Below are 17803 nucleotides of genomic sequence, written 5' to 3'. Positions count from 1 at the left end.
CTCACTAGCTTACTTTGACCCCTAAGTTGGAATTTACTGCTCCTTTGCCTTTGCTCTCATAGCAGCATGAATAATACCTCCTGATTTTAGAGTTAACCATATCATACTGCGTAACTATTTGCCACTCATCTATCTTCCCTAACAGACGATGAGCTCCAAGGGCAAGGACTGAGTCTTACTGATCTTTGTATCCCCAGGCTGGCTAGGGAGTACGTTCTCAATAAATATTTGTTTATTGAATTGAGGCCAACTAGCTTGGATTGCATTAAACCTCAAATATAAAGGAGAGCAATTCTCCAATATTTAAAGGGCATGAAAATTTAACTGTTTGTTCCTTCTTATGGTAAAAGTATAGTATATTATCATTACTGTCCATTTTTTTTCCAGGCACCTTCCCACATACAAAGGGATATATATATATATATATATATGTATTCTTCACAACACAGGAGAATCAGATATAATTTAAACACAATTAAATTTAAACAGAGACCTTTAAAGTTTACAGAGAAGAAGTCAACAGTAAATTTCCATACTAAGAAAACCCAAGCTCATTCTCCCTACCTGTTCTAGCTACAAATAAAAACGGGGAAAGACTCCGTATCTGGGATTCTCAGGAGCTCTCTCGGCTCCTCTTCAGCTTGAATCTTTTCTGGAAACATGCTCTGCACCAGTGGCTGGGTGCCAGCAGCTCGCTTGCTCTTGGCTGGCACCAGTCATGTTCACCAGCTCTCCAGGGAGGGACCGGTGGATAAGAAATCACTTTCATGGTGGATGATTTCATTTTTTTATGAGGGGATCTGAAAATGGTCTTCACACTATGGATGAGGGGGACAACCCCCTGAAAAGATGACCAATTTTGCACAGGAGCTGGACAAACTCTCCAGATCGCATCCCCACCACACATTTTATTAGGTGCAGAATGCCGGGACTGTACAGCTTACATTTCTTTTTTCCACAAGTAAAGATAGGAAAGGCAGAAGCCTAGTTAGCTGGTTAGAATGGAAAATTGTGAATATCTCTATAAGCCTCGAAGCCAGAAAACTGTCCCTATAAAAGCTCTGAGCTGAAGTACAGGAACTATAATACTCCATGAGCTTTGGTACCAAGAAACTTCTAGAAGAAAATCTCTCTTTGGAGTAAACATGGGACTTGCAGCTTTGTGGTTTGGGGGAGATGTCTAGGTCATCTCTGTTGGGTGGGACCGTCAGGGGGCATGAAAAATAAAGTGCACACACAAAAACAGAACGGTCTATAAAATACACAATTAACCATCTAATGAGCTATTAGTGCACTGTCATATCTAAGCCAGCCTAGATTTATCTATATCTTCACACATGAAATATCAATGGGCATAAATTTTTAAATAAAAACCTGAAGCTCAAAAGTCAGCCAAAACTAAAGGGAATACAATTAAATTTATCCTGAATGGAAATGAACATAAAAGTTGTAATAAGACATTTGATAAATTTCACAAGGTAGAAAAATATGCTTAACTGCTAATGACTACAGGGTGAAAATAATTGTTTTTGACATTGAGGTAGTTGAATGTACAGAGTACTTGGTATCTTATAAATCTAGATAATAAAATGGGAATAAACTATGCTTTGTTTATGGTTCCCATTACCAAGGTATCTAAGCTCTTGGGAGAGATTTTATTTTAAAGCATTTATTCAGCTGGATTTCCCCCTTCTGCTTCAGGGATTGGGCATGCTTAAGCAGGATCGAGGAGACGATCCCTTCTCCCCCAAATTTCCTTCTTCTCTCAAATTTCTGGATGCTAACTTTAAAGTAGATTCCCATCAACAGGTTCTCTACAGTGGCCCAATTACAGCTGCTGGGCCTGTCTGGAAGCAAGAGTGGTGTTGTATAGGGTGGACAGTCAGAAAAACTAGTGAGGGTTCCTCTAGCTGGTGACATCCACAGATTCAGTTAGCACATCTTAGAGAGGTCACCACCTCTCCAGTTACAACTGTTGTCTCTGTACAAATGCGATCAAACCTCTTACCTGGCTCCAGTCCACATGATACACTCTCTTTCCCCTCAGACACATCCCATCATCTTTCCCAACTCAACACACCCAAACAGGACTCTGTAATTCCCCCCAACCCCCTACCCCAATGCAATCCTGTTCCCAACTCCTCCACCATCTCAGCTCCCAGACCAGGAATAACAGGGAATCCTTTACCATTTTCACCCAACGTAGAACGTGGAGAGTCACTTCTATTTGGTGTGGGAAGGGTGTAGTTGGGAGGAGACCAGGGGTAGGTTTTAGCTGGGAAGTTTATGGGTTTCCCTGGTGGGCTCAGATGGTAAAGAATCTGCCTTCAATGCAGGAGACCCAGGTTCGATCCCTGGGTCAGGAAGAAACCCCCCAGAGAAGGAAATGGCTCTCTACTTCAGTATTCTTGCCTGGGAAATCCCATGGACAGAGGAGCCTGGCAGGCTACAGTCCATGGGATCGCAGAGTCGACACGACTGAGCAGCTTTTGACCTTCTGACTGTCATTGCTTACTGCCTACTGGTGGGGAAACAGTGAGGCGCTGGAGCACAGCCCTCCAAGAAGGTGGGCTCAACTGCCAGGAAGGGGGAGGCCAGGCATACAGTCACCACATATTTCAGAGACCAGAGGGAAGAAACATCAAATCTAGAACAAAGCTCATTCAGAGGGTGAGAAAATGACCAAAGGTGTAGCTTCTGAACTGAGCAGGAGATAGAAACGGGCCAAGGTCCCTGGAAAGAGGGGGACCCTAGGGAAGACCCTTGGACAGACTAAAGGGGAAGTTAAGAATGAAGAGAGATAAGAGGAGGATCACAAGTCTTACACACCAGCTGGCTGTTTCTAGCAGAAACAGTCCAAGCGAGGCAGAGTCACAGCACTTTGTGCTCACTCAGTGTGAGGAGAGGCTGCAAGATCCCGATGCTCAGTCTTGGGAAAAGACAGAATCTAGAGCACTGACAGAATCTGCCAGCAATGGCAGATGAGCCTCTGCAGAGGGCTGAGAAGAGAGACTTGCCACATGACAGAGGAAGCTCGCCGTGTCCTCTCTGTCCAGCAGGCAGCAGCAACAAATAGATGGAAACCACAGAAGACTCTCAGTCACTGCTCTGTATTCACTAAATCGGTCTCCTTGTGGGGCTGGTTCTCAGCTTCACTCTACCCTCTCCATCTGTCATCATCCCTAATCTCTGCTGGTAGCATTACACACCTGGGTTTATTCACAGGGTCTCCAAGATGGCCTCTTAGTTCAAACTGCCCTTAAATATAGGGAAAATGTGCTCAGTTTCACTTAAAATAAGAGGAGATAAAGCTATGCTGAGAAGCCATTTGTCACTTGTCATATTGGTGAAAAATAAGCTTCACCAGCACTCTGCTGACTGAATCATACTGTTGGCTGTGTGACGCTGTATGCGTCATATTGGTGGTGAGAGTATAAAACAGCATAGTCCCCTGTAAGGCAAACTGGAAATATTCGTTAATCCTTGATCCCACTCACAGAATTTTTCCTACCCTGAAAAATACATCTCTAACAATGTGAGAAAACCATAAGCCTGAGATTATTAACTGAGGAACTTCAGGAGACAGCAAAATATTGGAAACAACCAACAGGCCCATCCATAGGAAGATGGATGAATGAACTATAATACATATGATCCAGGCATATCTGTTTCTCTGAGCTTTGGTGTTTTGCACTTCAAAGAGACTGTAATTTTTACAAATGGAAGGTTTGTGAAGTCTGTTGGCACCGTTTTCTCCAACAGCATTTGCTCATTTCATATCTCTGAGTCACGTTTTTGTAATTCTCACAGTATGTCTAACTTTTATTATTATTTTATTGTATTTGTTACAGTGATCTGTGATCAGTGACCTTTGATGTTACTACTATGACCCGCTGAAGACTCAGATAAAGGTCAGCATTTTAAAGCAAAAAAACTATTTTAAATTAAGATGGGTACATTTGTTTTTTAGACATAATTCTACTGTACACTTAATTGGCTATAGTTAAGTTAGTGTGAACATAACATTTATATGCACCAGGAAACTAAAAATATCATGTGGCTTGTTTTATTGTGGCAGTCTGAAATGATATCTCTGAGATGTGCCTTTAATGAGGAAGATACCTATGAACACGTAGATGATTACAGGATCTTTGTCAAGTGAAAAATGTGAGACACACACAAATATATATGGCAATATATATAAACAAATATGTATATATATAGTTATGTATATAATTATATACATAATGCAATTTTGTATCAGAGAGAAAGGATAATAAGAATATATATGATACTTATGTGTGAGCAAAAAGAAATACAGAGGAGATAAACCAGAAGCTAATACATTTGGTTGCCTGTGACAGAAGGGGGAATGGGTTGGGAGGGCTGAGACCCAACCACATTATATAGCTGTGACTTTTGAGCCATATTCATGTTTCATGTATTTAAAACAATCAACAAAAAATTTTTAAAAACCCTAAAATGTAATATAAATGGAAACAAGTGAATGCACCTATACATCAACTGATAGCATAAACTCACAGAAAAAACAATCTGAATAACTTCTGAACATAGCGCTCTGTACACTCTCAGTGGGATATATTCTAGGGGACAAAAAGAACTGCAAACAAATCTTGACCTCCAGTTGGTACATCTGTTGTTGGTCATATGGCATTGGTGGTGAAATGGAATAGGATCCTATAGTCCTTTCCCCCACGTTCTCAGCCTGCCTTTTGTCTGTGGAAAAACTTCAACTAAATAATAAGTTTAATCAGAGAAGAGAGAAAATGCAGAAACAAAGGAAAATAGTCCAAAAAGACTAAATAGTAACAGTTCAGTCATTAAGCACGGTCAAGGACTTCTAGTACCTCCTCAAGGGCTACAGTAATGTTGTAAGCCATATCCTATGAACTGTCTTACAGAGACTGAAACTCCCACCAGGTGGAAGAACTTAACTACATGATGACTAGGCTTGTCGCTATGACAAAAACTGCCACAATTCTGGGAATTAGCCTCAAGGAAACGGGAACAAACTGACCCTGGAACTAAGGATTAACTGTACTTAAAACAATCAGGATGACGCTGGTCAGACCACCGATGAGAAATTTTAAGGTGACTGTCAGAATTGACTGTGCTGTTTCTACATGTAGCCCTCTGCTTCTGTCTATAAAAGCTTCTGCCCCCGACTGTCAGTGGAAGGGAGCCAGCCTTCAGACAGGCGTCCGCCCTCCCCACCCGTTGCCAGCATCCAAAGTAAAGCAAAGTTTCCTTTCCACCAACTTTCCTCTTTATTGGCTTTTGAGCAGCGATCAGCTGGACCCCACTTTCCATAACAGTGTAATTTGGAGCAAATGAGTAAACAAACTGAAGTGCTGAGAACCTGAGTTCTCCCCGTGGGAGAAAGGAGATCACTGTGTGAAATGAGCGAGGACAAGGAAGAGCCCTGAGGTGTGTTGGTACTGGAGTTGCCCATGAGCTCGTGATGTTTTAGAAAAACACGTATCTCCTATCTCTGCCCACTCAGAGGGTCTATAAGGGCACACACACAAATAGATGTGGTTATGTATGGATATAGCTGGAGATGAATAAACAAACTGATAAATACAGAACAAAAGAAAAGCTAATAGAACAAAATGTTAACAGTTGGTGAATCTAGGTAAAGGGTATATGGGTGTTCATTGTACTGGCAACATTTATGAGGGTTTATAATAGTTCAAGAGAGAAAGTCAAGGAAAAAAAACAAGAGTTTGTCTTTATCATTGCCTCCCATCTGGATTAGTTTGGTTGCTCTTCTCTGGACTTCTCTAGCTCTGGTTTATCTCTCTTGAGAGCTGGTGACCAAAACTGCCTACAGCAATCCAGTCACAGGAATGCCATCCCTGTAAGCCAGGGTAAGACACTGTCAACCTGGTTTCATATGTTCCTTGGTAGGATCTTGTGGTACCCGACAGGATCAGACTCTCTAGGTACCAGCCAATATGGCTCCTGGGGCTCTTGCCAAGGCTGGAATCAGAGTTTAGAGCCCTCATAAGTGAACCATTTCAATGGCTAATTTACAAGCACATTAAAACTTACTGGCCATTTTTCTGCCCATTCCCTTGAACTCATGAGATCTTTCTGTGGACCATCTCTATTAATTAGACTCTCTACGGCCTAGGAGAATTTGCTACTGCTGACACATTCAACAAATGTGACACTATTTAGCCTCGGAGCTACAGTAGTAAAAACAGGCAGACATTTCAGACATAATGGAGCTTATGTTAATAAAGATTTCAAAGGGAGGAAAGGAAGCCAGGTTGATAGACGACAAGCAAATAAGTAAGTGAATAAAGAGTTGGTGATACAATCAACAGGATAAAAGCAGGCAAGGAGGATGGAGTTTGGGATGGGAGTTGGGGAATGGTTTGCAATTTTTAAATAAGGCAGCCAGGGAAGGCATCTTTGAGTAGGTGATATTAAGACCAGAAGAGGTGAAAAAGTGAGCCCCAGTGATACCTGGGGGAAGGATGTTCCAGGAGGTGTATTCTATGGTAGGAAGGACCTGTGGTGGGAGCCATCTGGCCTGTCCAAGTAACAGGAAGCTAGCAGAAGCTGGAGCTAAGCAATTGAGGGCAAAAGGAGACCAGCTGATAGGTCTGGGTCAGATGGCATCACTGGGCTTTGCAGGTCACTTGTAGGTCATGGTCAGCTCTTGCCCTTGACTTGGAGCGAAGACAGGAGCCTCAGGAGGGTTCTGGGCAGAGGAGTGGTTTGAAACACGTTCCTAAAGTCTTAGCTAAATTAAAACTTCTTCCCACGACTTCCCAGTGGTCCACTGGTTAAGACTCCATGAATCCACTGCAGCAGGCACAGGTTCGATCCCTGGTCAGGGAACTATGATCTCGCATCCCGCACGGGCCAAAAAATTAACTAATTAATTAAAAACAACTCCTTCCCTGTATGGTCTCTTTCAGATGATATTAATTCACAGCTGGATTTCTGAGGACTCCCTTTTATTTCTTCACTTCTTTCCTGTCTCCTGCTAACTTACAACAGTCTCTTAAAATAACGCCTAGAGCTGCCACCAAAGCGCCATCACTGTTCTGTCATGGGGTCTGAAACGAGTGATGGCCATTTGTGGGTCTTTGGGGGTCACGCCCATGACTTTGAAGATGAAAAGAGTACGGTAGAGCTTAGAGGATGTGGAGGGGTGAGAACGAATGTGAGTGACAAAGAGGCCAGGAGGCCAAGCCTCGTGCTGCGGCAGGGAGCATGCCTGGGGTGCAGAGAAGATACAGAGGGAGCAGGGATGCTGGGCCAGGACAGAGAACCAGGAGGTGGGAATGTCCGCGCCCCATCACAGAGCTGCTGGACCGGCTGCTGCAGGTGAGTGACCAGGAGCGAGGCACAACTTACTCCTCCCAGCTGTCACAGCTTAGAATCTGCAGCAGGAGGCTTGGTTTCTTCCATTTCCTGAAACGAGCCACTCTGCTGGACATAAACTCTTGGCCTTTGGTCAGTGAGCCCCAGGCATGAACATCCAGGGAAGCTCGCAGCTGGGGCTTCTTCGAGTCCTCTCTGTGGAGCTGGGTGGTCTTGAGTTCAGGTAGGGGGTGAGATCGCATTCAAAGGACTGGCCTGAGAAGGGGCCTGGGACTGGATGCATGTCTTATCTCTTCCCTCACCACCTCTTAGCACAGTGACCGGGGCAGGGGCGTCACGTGGAGCCCTTCTTCCTGGGCTCTGCATCTCTGCACCTGCGCTCGCAGCACCCTGCCCTCCAAGGCAGCTACTTACACAAGGATGCAGGTGAGAGAGCAGAGGGAGAGGGACCGTCTCTGAGAGGATCCGGAGAAACACGTGTCCTCCTCCTCTTCTCTCTGCCCTCCTGAACCTTTTACATTCTGTTTATGACCATTATTTGTAATGGATTTTTTGAGATAAAAGGCAAAGAACTAGGAGGCTACCATCCTACCAGATCAGTGGCATCAAGACCAAGAACACCAACTGGTTTTATGACACAACAGAGGAGAAATAATCAGTGCATAAATTAGAGCTTTAACACTGTCATAAACTCCAGAGCAGCAGGATTTAGCGATGGGCATGCAGGCCAGGATAGGACAAAATTGTAATTGGGAGACAGGAAGTGACACTACTGTTTTTCACAGTAAAATAAAAAGAAGGGAAAGGAGAGAGATTAAGAGAGCAAATGAAGTGCACAGACTTTGCCAGGTTGGGTTGCTGCTGCTGCTGCTAAGTCGCTTCAGTCGTGTCCGACTGTGTGTGACCCCACAGACGGAAGCCCACCAGGCTCCTCCGTCCCTGGGATTCTCCAGGCAAGAACACTGGAGTGAGCTGCCATTTCCTTCTCCAATGTGTGAAAGTGAAAAGTGAAAGTGAAGTCACTCAGTCGTGTCCGACCCTTAGCAACCCCATGGACTGCAGCCTACCAGGCTCCTCCATCCATGGGATTTTCTAGGCAATAGTACTGGAGTGGCTTGCCATTGCCTTCTCTGGCCAGGCTGGGTTATATCCTTTCAAATTAAAAAACGCTGGGAACTTACGTGATATCGGCATTTGGGTGAAGACCAAAGACTTCGGGGTTATCTAGGGATGGCAATGACTGGATGTATTCGAAATACTGATCCAAGGTTTTGCACAAAGGGATTTTATACCCTGTATAAAAACAGAACGACGGTTCAAACATCTTCTCACTGAACCAGACCTATATTGGAGAGAAAACAGGAGAAATAAGTTGATGAATATCTAAATGAAAACCCCAAACTGCCACTGTCAAGGAGATAGGGTCAGCTTATTCCCATTTTAAGCATTTTTTATATTGGGTTTGAAAGTTCCTTAACAAAACCACTGATAGTATAGTTAGACATATGCGTGCATGCTCATTTGCTTCAGCCATGTCCAATTCTTTGTGACCCCAACGAACTGTAGCCCACCATGGGATTATCCCAGCAAGAATACTGGAAAGGGTTGCCATTTCCTCCTCCAGGGAGTCTCCCCGACCCAGGGATCAAACCCACTTCTGTGGTTCTTGCACTGCAATGCAGCTGGATTCTTTACCACCAAGCCACCTGGGAAGCATAGTTAGACATAGATTAAGGACTGCAAGGAGATCCAACCAGTCCATTCTAAAGGAGATCAATCCTGGATGTTCATTGGAGGGACTGATGCTAAAGCTGAAACTGCAATACTTTGGCCACCTCATGCGACGAGTTGACTCACTGGAAAAGACTCTGATGCTGGGAAAGGTTGGGGGCGGGAGGAGAAGGGGACGACGGAGAATGAGATGGCTGGATGGCATCACCGACTCTGTGGACATGAGTTTGAGTGTACTCCGGGAGTTGGTGATGGACAGGGAGGCCTGGCGTGCTGTGATTCATGGGGTCGCGGAGAGTCGGACACGACTGAGCGACTGAACTGAACTGAAGGAAAGAGAAAGGCCACTATATAAGAACAATCAAAGCTGGTCTCTGTTTAACACCAAAGAAGATCATTTCTAAGGGTGAAGAGGAAAGAGCCAGCCTTGCAAGCCCACCCTCTACTGGATCAATCTGACAAACCTTGAGTTCACTTTAAAAAGGCAAGGGAATGGATTGCAGAAGCAATAACCACATACACAGACACAGACATGCACACACACACACATACACACGAGAGCACATCTGGGCATTTTCACTGCCTCCCTTCTCCCCAATAACAGGGCTCGTGCCTGGAGGCTTACGCTTGTGCTCAGCGTGGCCCGCGGTGGCACTGAACACTCCATACAGCCAGGAAAACTTCTTACAAATATCTCCCCTCCCACCCTGAGCTGGAGAGCACCCTCTGTTAATTAAGTTATGTCCCTGGACACAAGAAGCAAATATATCCAACCATCTTATTGTTTGCCTTAAGACATCCCTTTCTCTCTCATTCTGTATGAACTGATTATCTATAAGGTAACAGCGAGAGAACAAATAAATACTTGGTGTGGACAGACTTATTCTGAAGTGGAGGGAAAAAAATGTTGAATGCCTATGAGCCTGCTTTGAGGCAATTACTTCTGTGTCTAAAGGAGTGATTTTCACAGAAGGGAGGGAAATAATGAGATGATGGGAAGAGCAGGGATGCAGGCAGGACGTCCGAATCACTCAGAGGACTCCATGTGGAAAGAAATGGGGATTGTGTTTTCCTTCGATTGGTCACACTTTCTCTATTATCTTCCCTCCATATCCTGCCTCTTCCAGATCTTTTTAGGTCCAGTGATTGCTCTGAAACACCCTGTTCCCTGGTTCTCCCATTTTTATTCATCACAGTTCTATTCTATTCAACTCCTGTCCACAAGGCGTTGAGTTTAGAACAGGAACAGGTTGCAAAGACGAGACACGCAGTCCTTTCCTTCAAGGAGCTCGTGACCCAGTAGAGAGAGAAGCCAGTTACATAATCACCACAATACAAAGTGCAGTAAGGTAAGAAACAGAGGAAATAAAAATAGGCAAAGTACTAAGGAGGCGAGCCAGGAAGAAAGAAGAGCCAGATGGATGTCAGGCAAAGCTTCATCTAGGAGGTGATTTTGGAGATATACCTCGAAGGATAGGATTTTAGCAAACGAACTTGTGACTGGGGAGACCATACACGCAAAGGTATAGAATAACTGAAGCAAAGATGTAAGGCAGGTTGGGTACATGATGAAACCAGTGTATTTACCCTAAGACAAATAAAACATAGAGGGAAGAGATCAGACAGAAAAAGTGAAGTAAGGTCATATTATGGATGACTGTGGATGTCAAGGAGAGGACCGGTGCATTACTGAAAAAATGGGGAGCAGTTGAAAGTCATCAAAGAAAACAGTGTTATGATTATGGTCATTATTTAGAAAGATGAGGTTTTTAGTGATGCAGATGACAAGGGTGGCAAAGGCCATGGGGTCTTCAGCACACAGACAGCAAATGACCACACTGAGTTCTGAGCTGCCAGGTGACATATGCATAAAAAAGCAAAATGAACTTTCTTCTTGTTTTTCCACTTCTTTAATAAAGTTCAAAAGCATAAAGTGTAAATCCACAGATAGCTAGATCTAAAAACACAAAAACAGTTGAGTTTCACCAAATCTGGAGGACATTTTTGGTATAATCAAAATGCAGAATATGAAATCTACATGGAATTACTTCAGGAGACTCTGAAAGGTAGCCTATAAAAATAAGCAATCATTCTTCAAGGGCAAAGAGCAAAGTTCTACAATTACTGGTTTTAAGGGAGACAGGCTATAAGATGCTAAGAACAGAGAGAACAGACAAGGATCCAAAGATAAGCTCCAAATTGCAAGTCACAGTGACAGAGGATCCAATTTGAAGGCTTTGGTTTTCAACTGAAGCAATTTTCACTCAGGGAACACGGACCAGGTAAAGTGGCAGCAGATGACAAGCCTTTGCCTCCCTTGTCACCCACATTCTGTTTGAAGACATTAAACTGAATGTTGATATTTTTCTATATTGAGCTGTCTTATATAAATTTTTAGGAGTCTCCCAGGTGGCACCAGCAGTAAAGAACCAGCCTGCCAATGCAGGAGACTTAAGAGACACAGGTTTGATCCCTGGGTCAGGAAGATCCCCTGGAGGAAGGCATGGCAACCCACTCCAGTATTCTTGCTGAGAATCCCATGGACAGAGGAGCCTGGTGGGCTACCGTTCATGGGGCTGCAAAGAGTTGGACATGATTGAAACAACTTAGCATGCATAAACCCATGTATTTTTTAAAGTAAGTAAATTTTTTTTATATCAGGCAAAGACTAAATAATCAGTATTAAAGGTCAGTAAAGGTCAATTCCTTTTCCTTATCTTCCATGACCTCTCTCAGTTGACATTTCTTCTTTCTTGATACATTAACGTATATTAAAGTACTCAGGAATTTGTCCTCAGTTTCTTTTCTTTTTTCATCCTTTTTTCTACACTTTCTTCTTAGATGATGATCTCATCTGATCTCCTGACTTTAAATGCCATCTACATATGACAAATTCCAAATCCTTTTCTCCAGCCCTGAGCTCTCTCCTGAGCTCCAGCCTGTAAATCCAACTGCCTGTAGATCTTCATCCCTTCTCTTATTCAACAAATATTTATTGAGTGCCTACTATGTGAGAAATCCATTCCAGGTACAGTGATGCAAACAGGTAAAGTCCCTGCCCTTATGGAACTTCCAGTCTTAGACATCTCCACTTGGATGTCCAGTAGGCATCTCATAGGTTACATGATGAAAACAGATGACATATGCATATAAAAGCAAAAATTAGGAAATTTTCACCCCCAGCGAAATTTTTTTCCCTAGAAATTCTTTCTCTTCTCTGTAAATAATCCCATTCTCCATCCAGTTACTTAGGTCAAAACTAGGAGTGATCCTTGACCCCGCCCTTTCCTTCCCATCAGCATTCTGCTGGTAGTATCTGTACAATATGTCCAGAATCTATCCACTTTTCACAGTCTCCAGTGCCAAAACTCCAATTTAGGTACTTGTACAATTATTCTAACAAATATGCGTACTAAGACATCTTTTTATTTTCCTCTTTTAAATCTCAGATACAGAGGTGAGTTCATCATATTCCTGTATTTTGTTATTCTCAGGTCTCTAGACCTTTTTCATTTCAGTTTTTCCCATTTAGCCCTTATATTCACTCCTAGGGACTGATGCTAAAGCTGAAACTCCAATACTTTGACTACCTCATGCGACAAGTTGACTCACTGGAAAAGAGTCTGATGCTGGGAGGGATTGGGGGTGGGAGGAGACGGGGACAGCAGAGAATGAGATGGCTGGATGGCATCACCGACTCGATGGACATGAGTTTGAGTGAACTCCGGGAGTTGGTGATGGACAGGGAGGCCTGGCGTGCTGTGGTTCATGGGGTCGCAAAGAGTCGGACACGACTGAGCGACTGAACTGAACTGAAGTCTCCTCTTTGGGGGCTTCTACTTAAATATACTTGATATATGTCCTTGAAAGTATGTATTTATCCTTGAGAAATTATACAGCTACCACTCTATAGGTCTCATTTTATTTTTGAAAGCTCTGCACTCAATGCTATGTTCCTAAGATTTATGCATGATGTCATATGGACCATTTCTTCCAAGTGCTGCATTGTATTCCATGACAGGCACACAACATCTCACTCCTCTATTCCTCCTCTAACTCCTCAATTAACTCCTCTAACTCCTCAGCCTGACAGACTCCCAGGTTGCTTTCAACTTTCCACTCCCCCAAACAATACTACGGATAATGTCTTTGTACATGTCCACAAACCTGTCTGAGAATTACTCTGCGACATACACTCAGGAGTGGGATTCTGGTTCAGAGATTAGCCACATCAGACCCCTTTGATATGACTCAGGGCCACCAGTGTACCCCTGAGGGGTGAGCGATGGTAATACATGTGCTCACCCACTGCTGCTTATCTGTTCTCTCAGGCTTCTTATCTATTCTCTTAGGCTTGTTCATCTCCACAGTGGATGCTGTGATGTGCCACCAAATCCTTCTCCAGGACCCAGGCACTGGCTCCCCCAGCTGTTTGGAGTACTGGCTGTTGAGGGCTCACAACACTGTCCCTCCCAGGAACTGCCCTGGGAGGGAGCTGCCTCAACTAAGATCATGCCCTTCGGGGAAGGGAGGACCACAGGCAGAATCCATCTAAGAGTCCACTTCTGGAGAACCCAACCGATAATGGTTGCCTGCAGCTCCGTGTACAGTCTTGCCACGACATTTTTATGCATATTCATATGTGGGGTTTTTTTTTTTCCTAGAAGTGTTCTGGGATGTATCTACCCATAATACTTAATTTTGGTTAAGTTTTGCTCAATTACTTCCCTGGAGATCTGCTTCTGCATATCCTTACCAGCACTTATTGTCATCCACCTTTCTCCAAATACAGTTTTAAGAAAAACCTTAGTAAAGGTTGAAAAACAATTCAGATTTCTGGTCAACCTCCAGTTTACCAAAATACCCCGAGCTTATGCTTTGTTGTTGAGGTCTCAATTGTGTTAAAGTGGGAAAAAAATCTAAGAATTGCCAATTTAGATCCTAATACAAAGAACCCAAATAACCATAAAATACTCCTATATCTGATTTTTTTTTCCCATTGAGGTAATGTATATGCGTCTTTAACATGAAAAAGTTTTAAGAACAATTTGAGCCTGGTAGATTCTTGCCTGAAGAATCCCAGGGACAGAGGAGCCTGGGGGCTGCCGTCTACAGGGCTGCCATCTATGAGTCGGACACGACTGAAGTGACTTAGCAGCAGCAGCAGCAGATGTACTTATACCATTCATCCTTGGTTTGAAAGCCAGAATTTCTAAGAGATAATATTTTCTAGAAAATGTTTACTCACATGACCTATGCAGATTTTACTGGGCACTGAGGAAAAAAAAAACACACCACTTCATCAATTTTCAGTTGTTTGTCCTAATGGAAAGAGATGAGAAAACTCAAATTTTGGCTCATTCTCCAGTCACTTATCTTGGGGCTTGAACTTGCTCTGAAGCCTTGAAATCAGAGGAAAAGGCAGAGGTATTATGTCCAATATTTTTATAGGAGGGGAGGTGGACATGAGCAGCTAATCTATAAAGAAGAAGATTATAGATCATTGAGAGTTGACCTTTGTTCTGTTCTGGACCACAAGTAGGCTGCTAGTTGGTTTGGTTTTGGTTTGGTTGGCCGATTCTTTTCAGCGGCTCTGCTCTGTGTCTTTTCCCTTTCAGTTTGGCTGACTAATTACAAACCAAAAATATTCTTATTTAATAGGAAGACGCACTGAGATGTGTGTCTCTGGTACTTCTGTCTAAGCTGACTTACTCTGGCAAAGCAGTTGAGTAGACGTTTATCAAAGTCGTCGGTGACTCTGCCCCCGTACTGCACCTCTCCAATCATGTACCGGACAGTGTTCCACGATACACCCTTTATCAAAAAATAGAAAAGAGTTATTCGCTGTCAACCCAAACAAATAATTCTAAACATTTCGACTCTTTCTCTAAAAGAAAGCTCTGAAAAAGGAAGCACTAGCTAGACTGCATTTAAAATTACTCATTATCTTATATTAATAACCCTTTTGCTCTTACACGACTGGAATTGCTATGGTTTGTTCACCAAAGGAAAACTTACAATACTAAACATCAGTGAATATACTGCTCATTGATTACTTAAAGTAGAGGGGAAAAGAAGACTATTTTTCAGTCCGTGGATGTAATTACCTGTAATGTTCATTATAGTAATGCCAAGCTGTTAGAGCATAAAAAAGGCACGTTTAATGAGGAAAGGAGAAAAATCAAGTAATCAACGCTTGAATATGCTTTCTTAGTAATATATTTTCTGAATCTGTATGAGAACATCTAGAAAATTATTAACAAGGTTTTTCTACAATGCAATCTTTTTCTGACTCAGTGTGAGCTATGACTACATCAAAACATTTATTAATCTCCATAGCCATCTGATACTAGCAACACATTTCAGATATTAACAGTTCTTTATTTTAAAAAAGTTTCAATACATTTGGGGTAGGAGAAGTAAGGATGCTTGATTTTTATTTACTTTCTCTTGGTTAAAATTTTATTTTTCAGCTACATTGCCTTTCAAAGCAACTTTTTCAAGATAACTGTCATTTGTACATACAAAAATGATAAACAATCACAGATACGAACCCATATAATTTTTTCATCAAAATGTCATACTAAAATTTAATATCCCTTTGTAATTTCTAGGAAAAATGATGGTTTGATTCTAGATTTCTCCCCTAGCCAGAAAACAATTCATCATGGCTCACCCTCATCAGACTGGTACTATAGAATCTATGATTATCTTTGTGAGAAGGTACCTACTGTGAGAAGGAAGGGAGGGGGAGACGACAGGCAACTTGTATTTACTGAGCCCTGACTACACACCATACACTGCGCTTTCACACACAGAGCCCTGACTACACACCATACACTGTGCTTTCACACACAGAGCCCTGACTACACACCATACACTGCGCTTTCACACACAAACAGACCCTTGACTACACACCATACACTGCGCTTTCACACACAGAGCCCTGACTACACACCATACACTGCGCTTTCACACACAGAGCCCTGACTACACACCATACACTGCGCTTTCACACACAGAGCCCTGACTACACACCATACACTGTGCTTTCACACACAGAGCCCTGACTACACACCATACACTGTGCTTTCACACACAGAGCCCTGACTACACACCATACACTGCGCTTTCACACACAAACAGACCCCTGACTACACACCATACACTGCGCTTTCACACACAAACAGAGCCCTGACTACACACCCTACACTGCGCTTTCACACACAGAGCCCTGACTACACACCCTACACTGCGCTTTCACACACAGAGCCCTGACTACACACCATACACTGCGCTTTCACACACAAACAGACCCCTGACTACACACCATACACTGTGCTTTCACACACAGAGCCCTGACTACACACCATACACTGCGCTTTCACACACAAACAGACCCTTGACTACACACCATACACTGTGCTTTCACACACAGAGCCCTGACTACACACCATACACTGCGCTTTCACACACAGAGCCCTGACTACACACCATACATTGCGCTTTCACACACAAACAGACCCCTGACTACACACCATACACTGTGCTTTCACACACAGAGCCCTGACTACACACCATACACTGCGCTTTCACACACAAACAGACCCCTGACTACACACCATACACTGTGCTTTCACACACAGAGCCCTGACTACACACCATACACTGCGCTTTCACACCTAGAGCCCTGACTACACACCATACACTGCGCTTTCACACACAAACAGACCCCTGACTACACACCATACACTGTGCTTTCACACACAGAGCCCTGACTACACACCATACACTGCGCTTTCACACACAGAGCCCTGACTACACACCATACACTGTGCTTTCACACACAAACAGAGCCCTGACTACACACCATACACTGTGCTTTCACACACAAACAGAGCCCTGACTACACACCATACACTGTGCTTTCACACACAAAGCCCTGACTACACACCATACACTGCGCTTTCACACACAAACAGACCCCTGACTACACACCATACACTGCGCTTTCACACACAAACAGACCCCTGACTACACACCATACACTGCGCTTTCACACACAAACAGACCCCTGACTACACACCATACACTGCGCTTTCACACACAAACAGACCCCTGACTACACACCATACATTGCGCTTTCACACACAAACAGACCCCTGACTACACACCATACACTGTGCTTTCACACACAGAGCCCTGACTACACACCATACACTGTGCTTTCACACACAGACCCCTGACTACACACCATACACTGTGCTTTCACACACAAACAGACCCCTGACTACACACCATACACTGTGCTTTCACACACAGAGCCCTGACTACACACCATACACTGCGCTTTCACACACAGAGCCCTGACTACACACCATACATTGCGCTTTCACACACAAACAGACCCCTGACTACACACCATACACTGTGCTTTCACACACAGAGCCCTGACTACACACCATACACTGCGCTTTCACACACAGAGCCCTGACTACACACCATACACTGCGCTTTCACACACAAACAGACCCCTGACTACACACCATACACTGTGCTTTCACACACAGAGCCCTGACTACACACCATACACTGCGCTTTCACACACAAACAGACCCCTGAATACACACCATACACTGCGCTTTCACACACAGAGCCCTGACTACACACCATACACTGCGCTTTCACACCTAGAGCCCTGACTACACAC

The 17803-nt window shown here is 43.6% G+C and overlaps 1 protein-coding gene across 2 annotated transcripts in view; it reads right to left on the bottom strand.

Moving 5' to 3' along the window:
• Positions 1 to 17803, bottom strand: part of DNAH8 (dynein axonemal heavy chain 8) — a 324005-nt gene that overhangs the window by 39972 nt on the left and 266230 nt on the right. For both annotated transcript variants that reach the window (XM_088831445.1, XM_055406188.2), the window contains 2 exons: positions 14806 to 14907; positions 8544 to 8704 (listed from right to left, as the gene is read on the bottom strand). In XM_088831445.1, coding sequence (XP_088687571.1) covers positions 8544 to 8704; positions 14806 to 14907 — 263 coding nt within the window. The remainder of the gene's footprint in view (positions 1 to 8543; positions 8705 to 14805; positions 14908 to 17803) is intronic.

Source organism: Moschus berezovskii, chromosome 23, assembly GCF_049115385.1.
Source record: "Moschus berezovskii isolate FMDL1 chromosome 23, NW_MosBer_1.0, whole genome shotgun sequence".
NCBI classification, from domain to species: domain Eukaryota; kingdom Metazoa; phylum Chordata; class Mammalia; order Artiodactyla; family Moschidae; genus Moschus; species Moschus berezovskii.
This window is presented reverse-complemented; position numbering and strand designations above follow the sequence as displayed.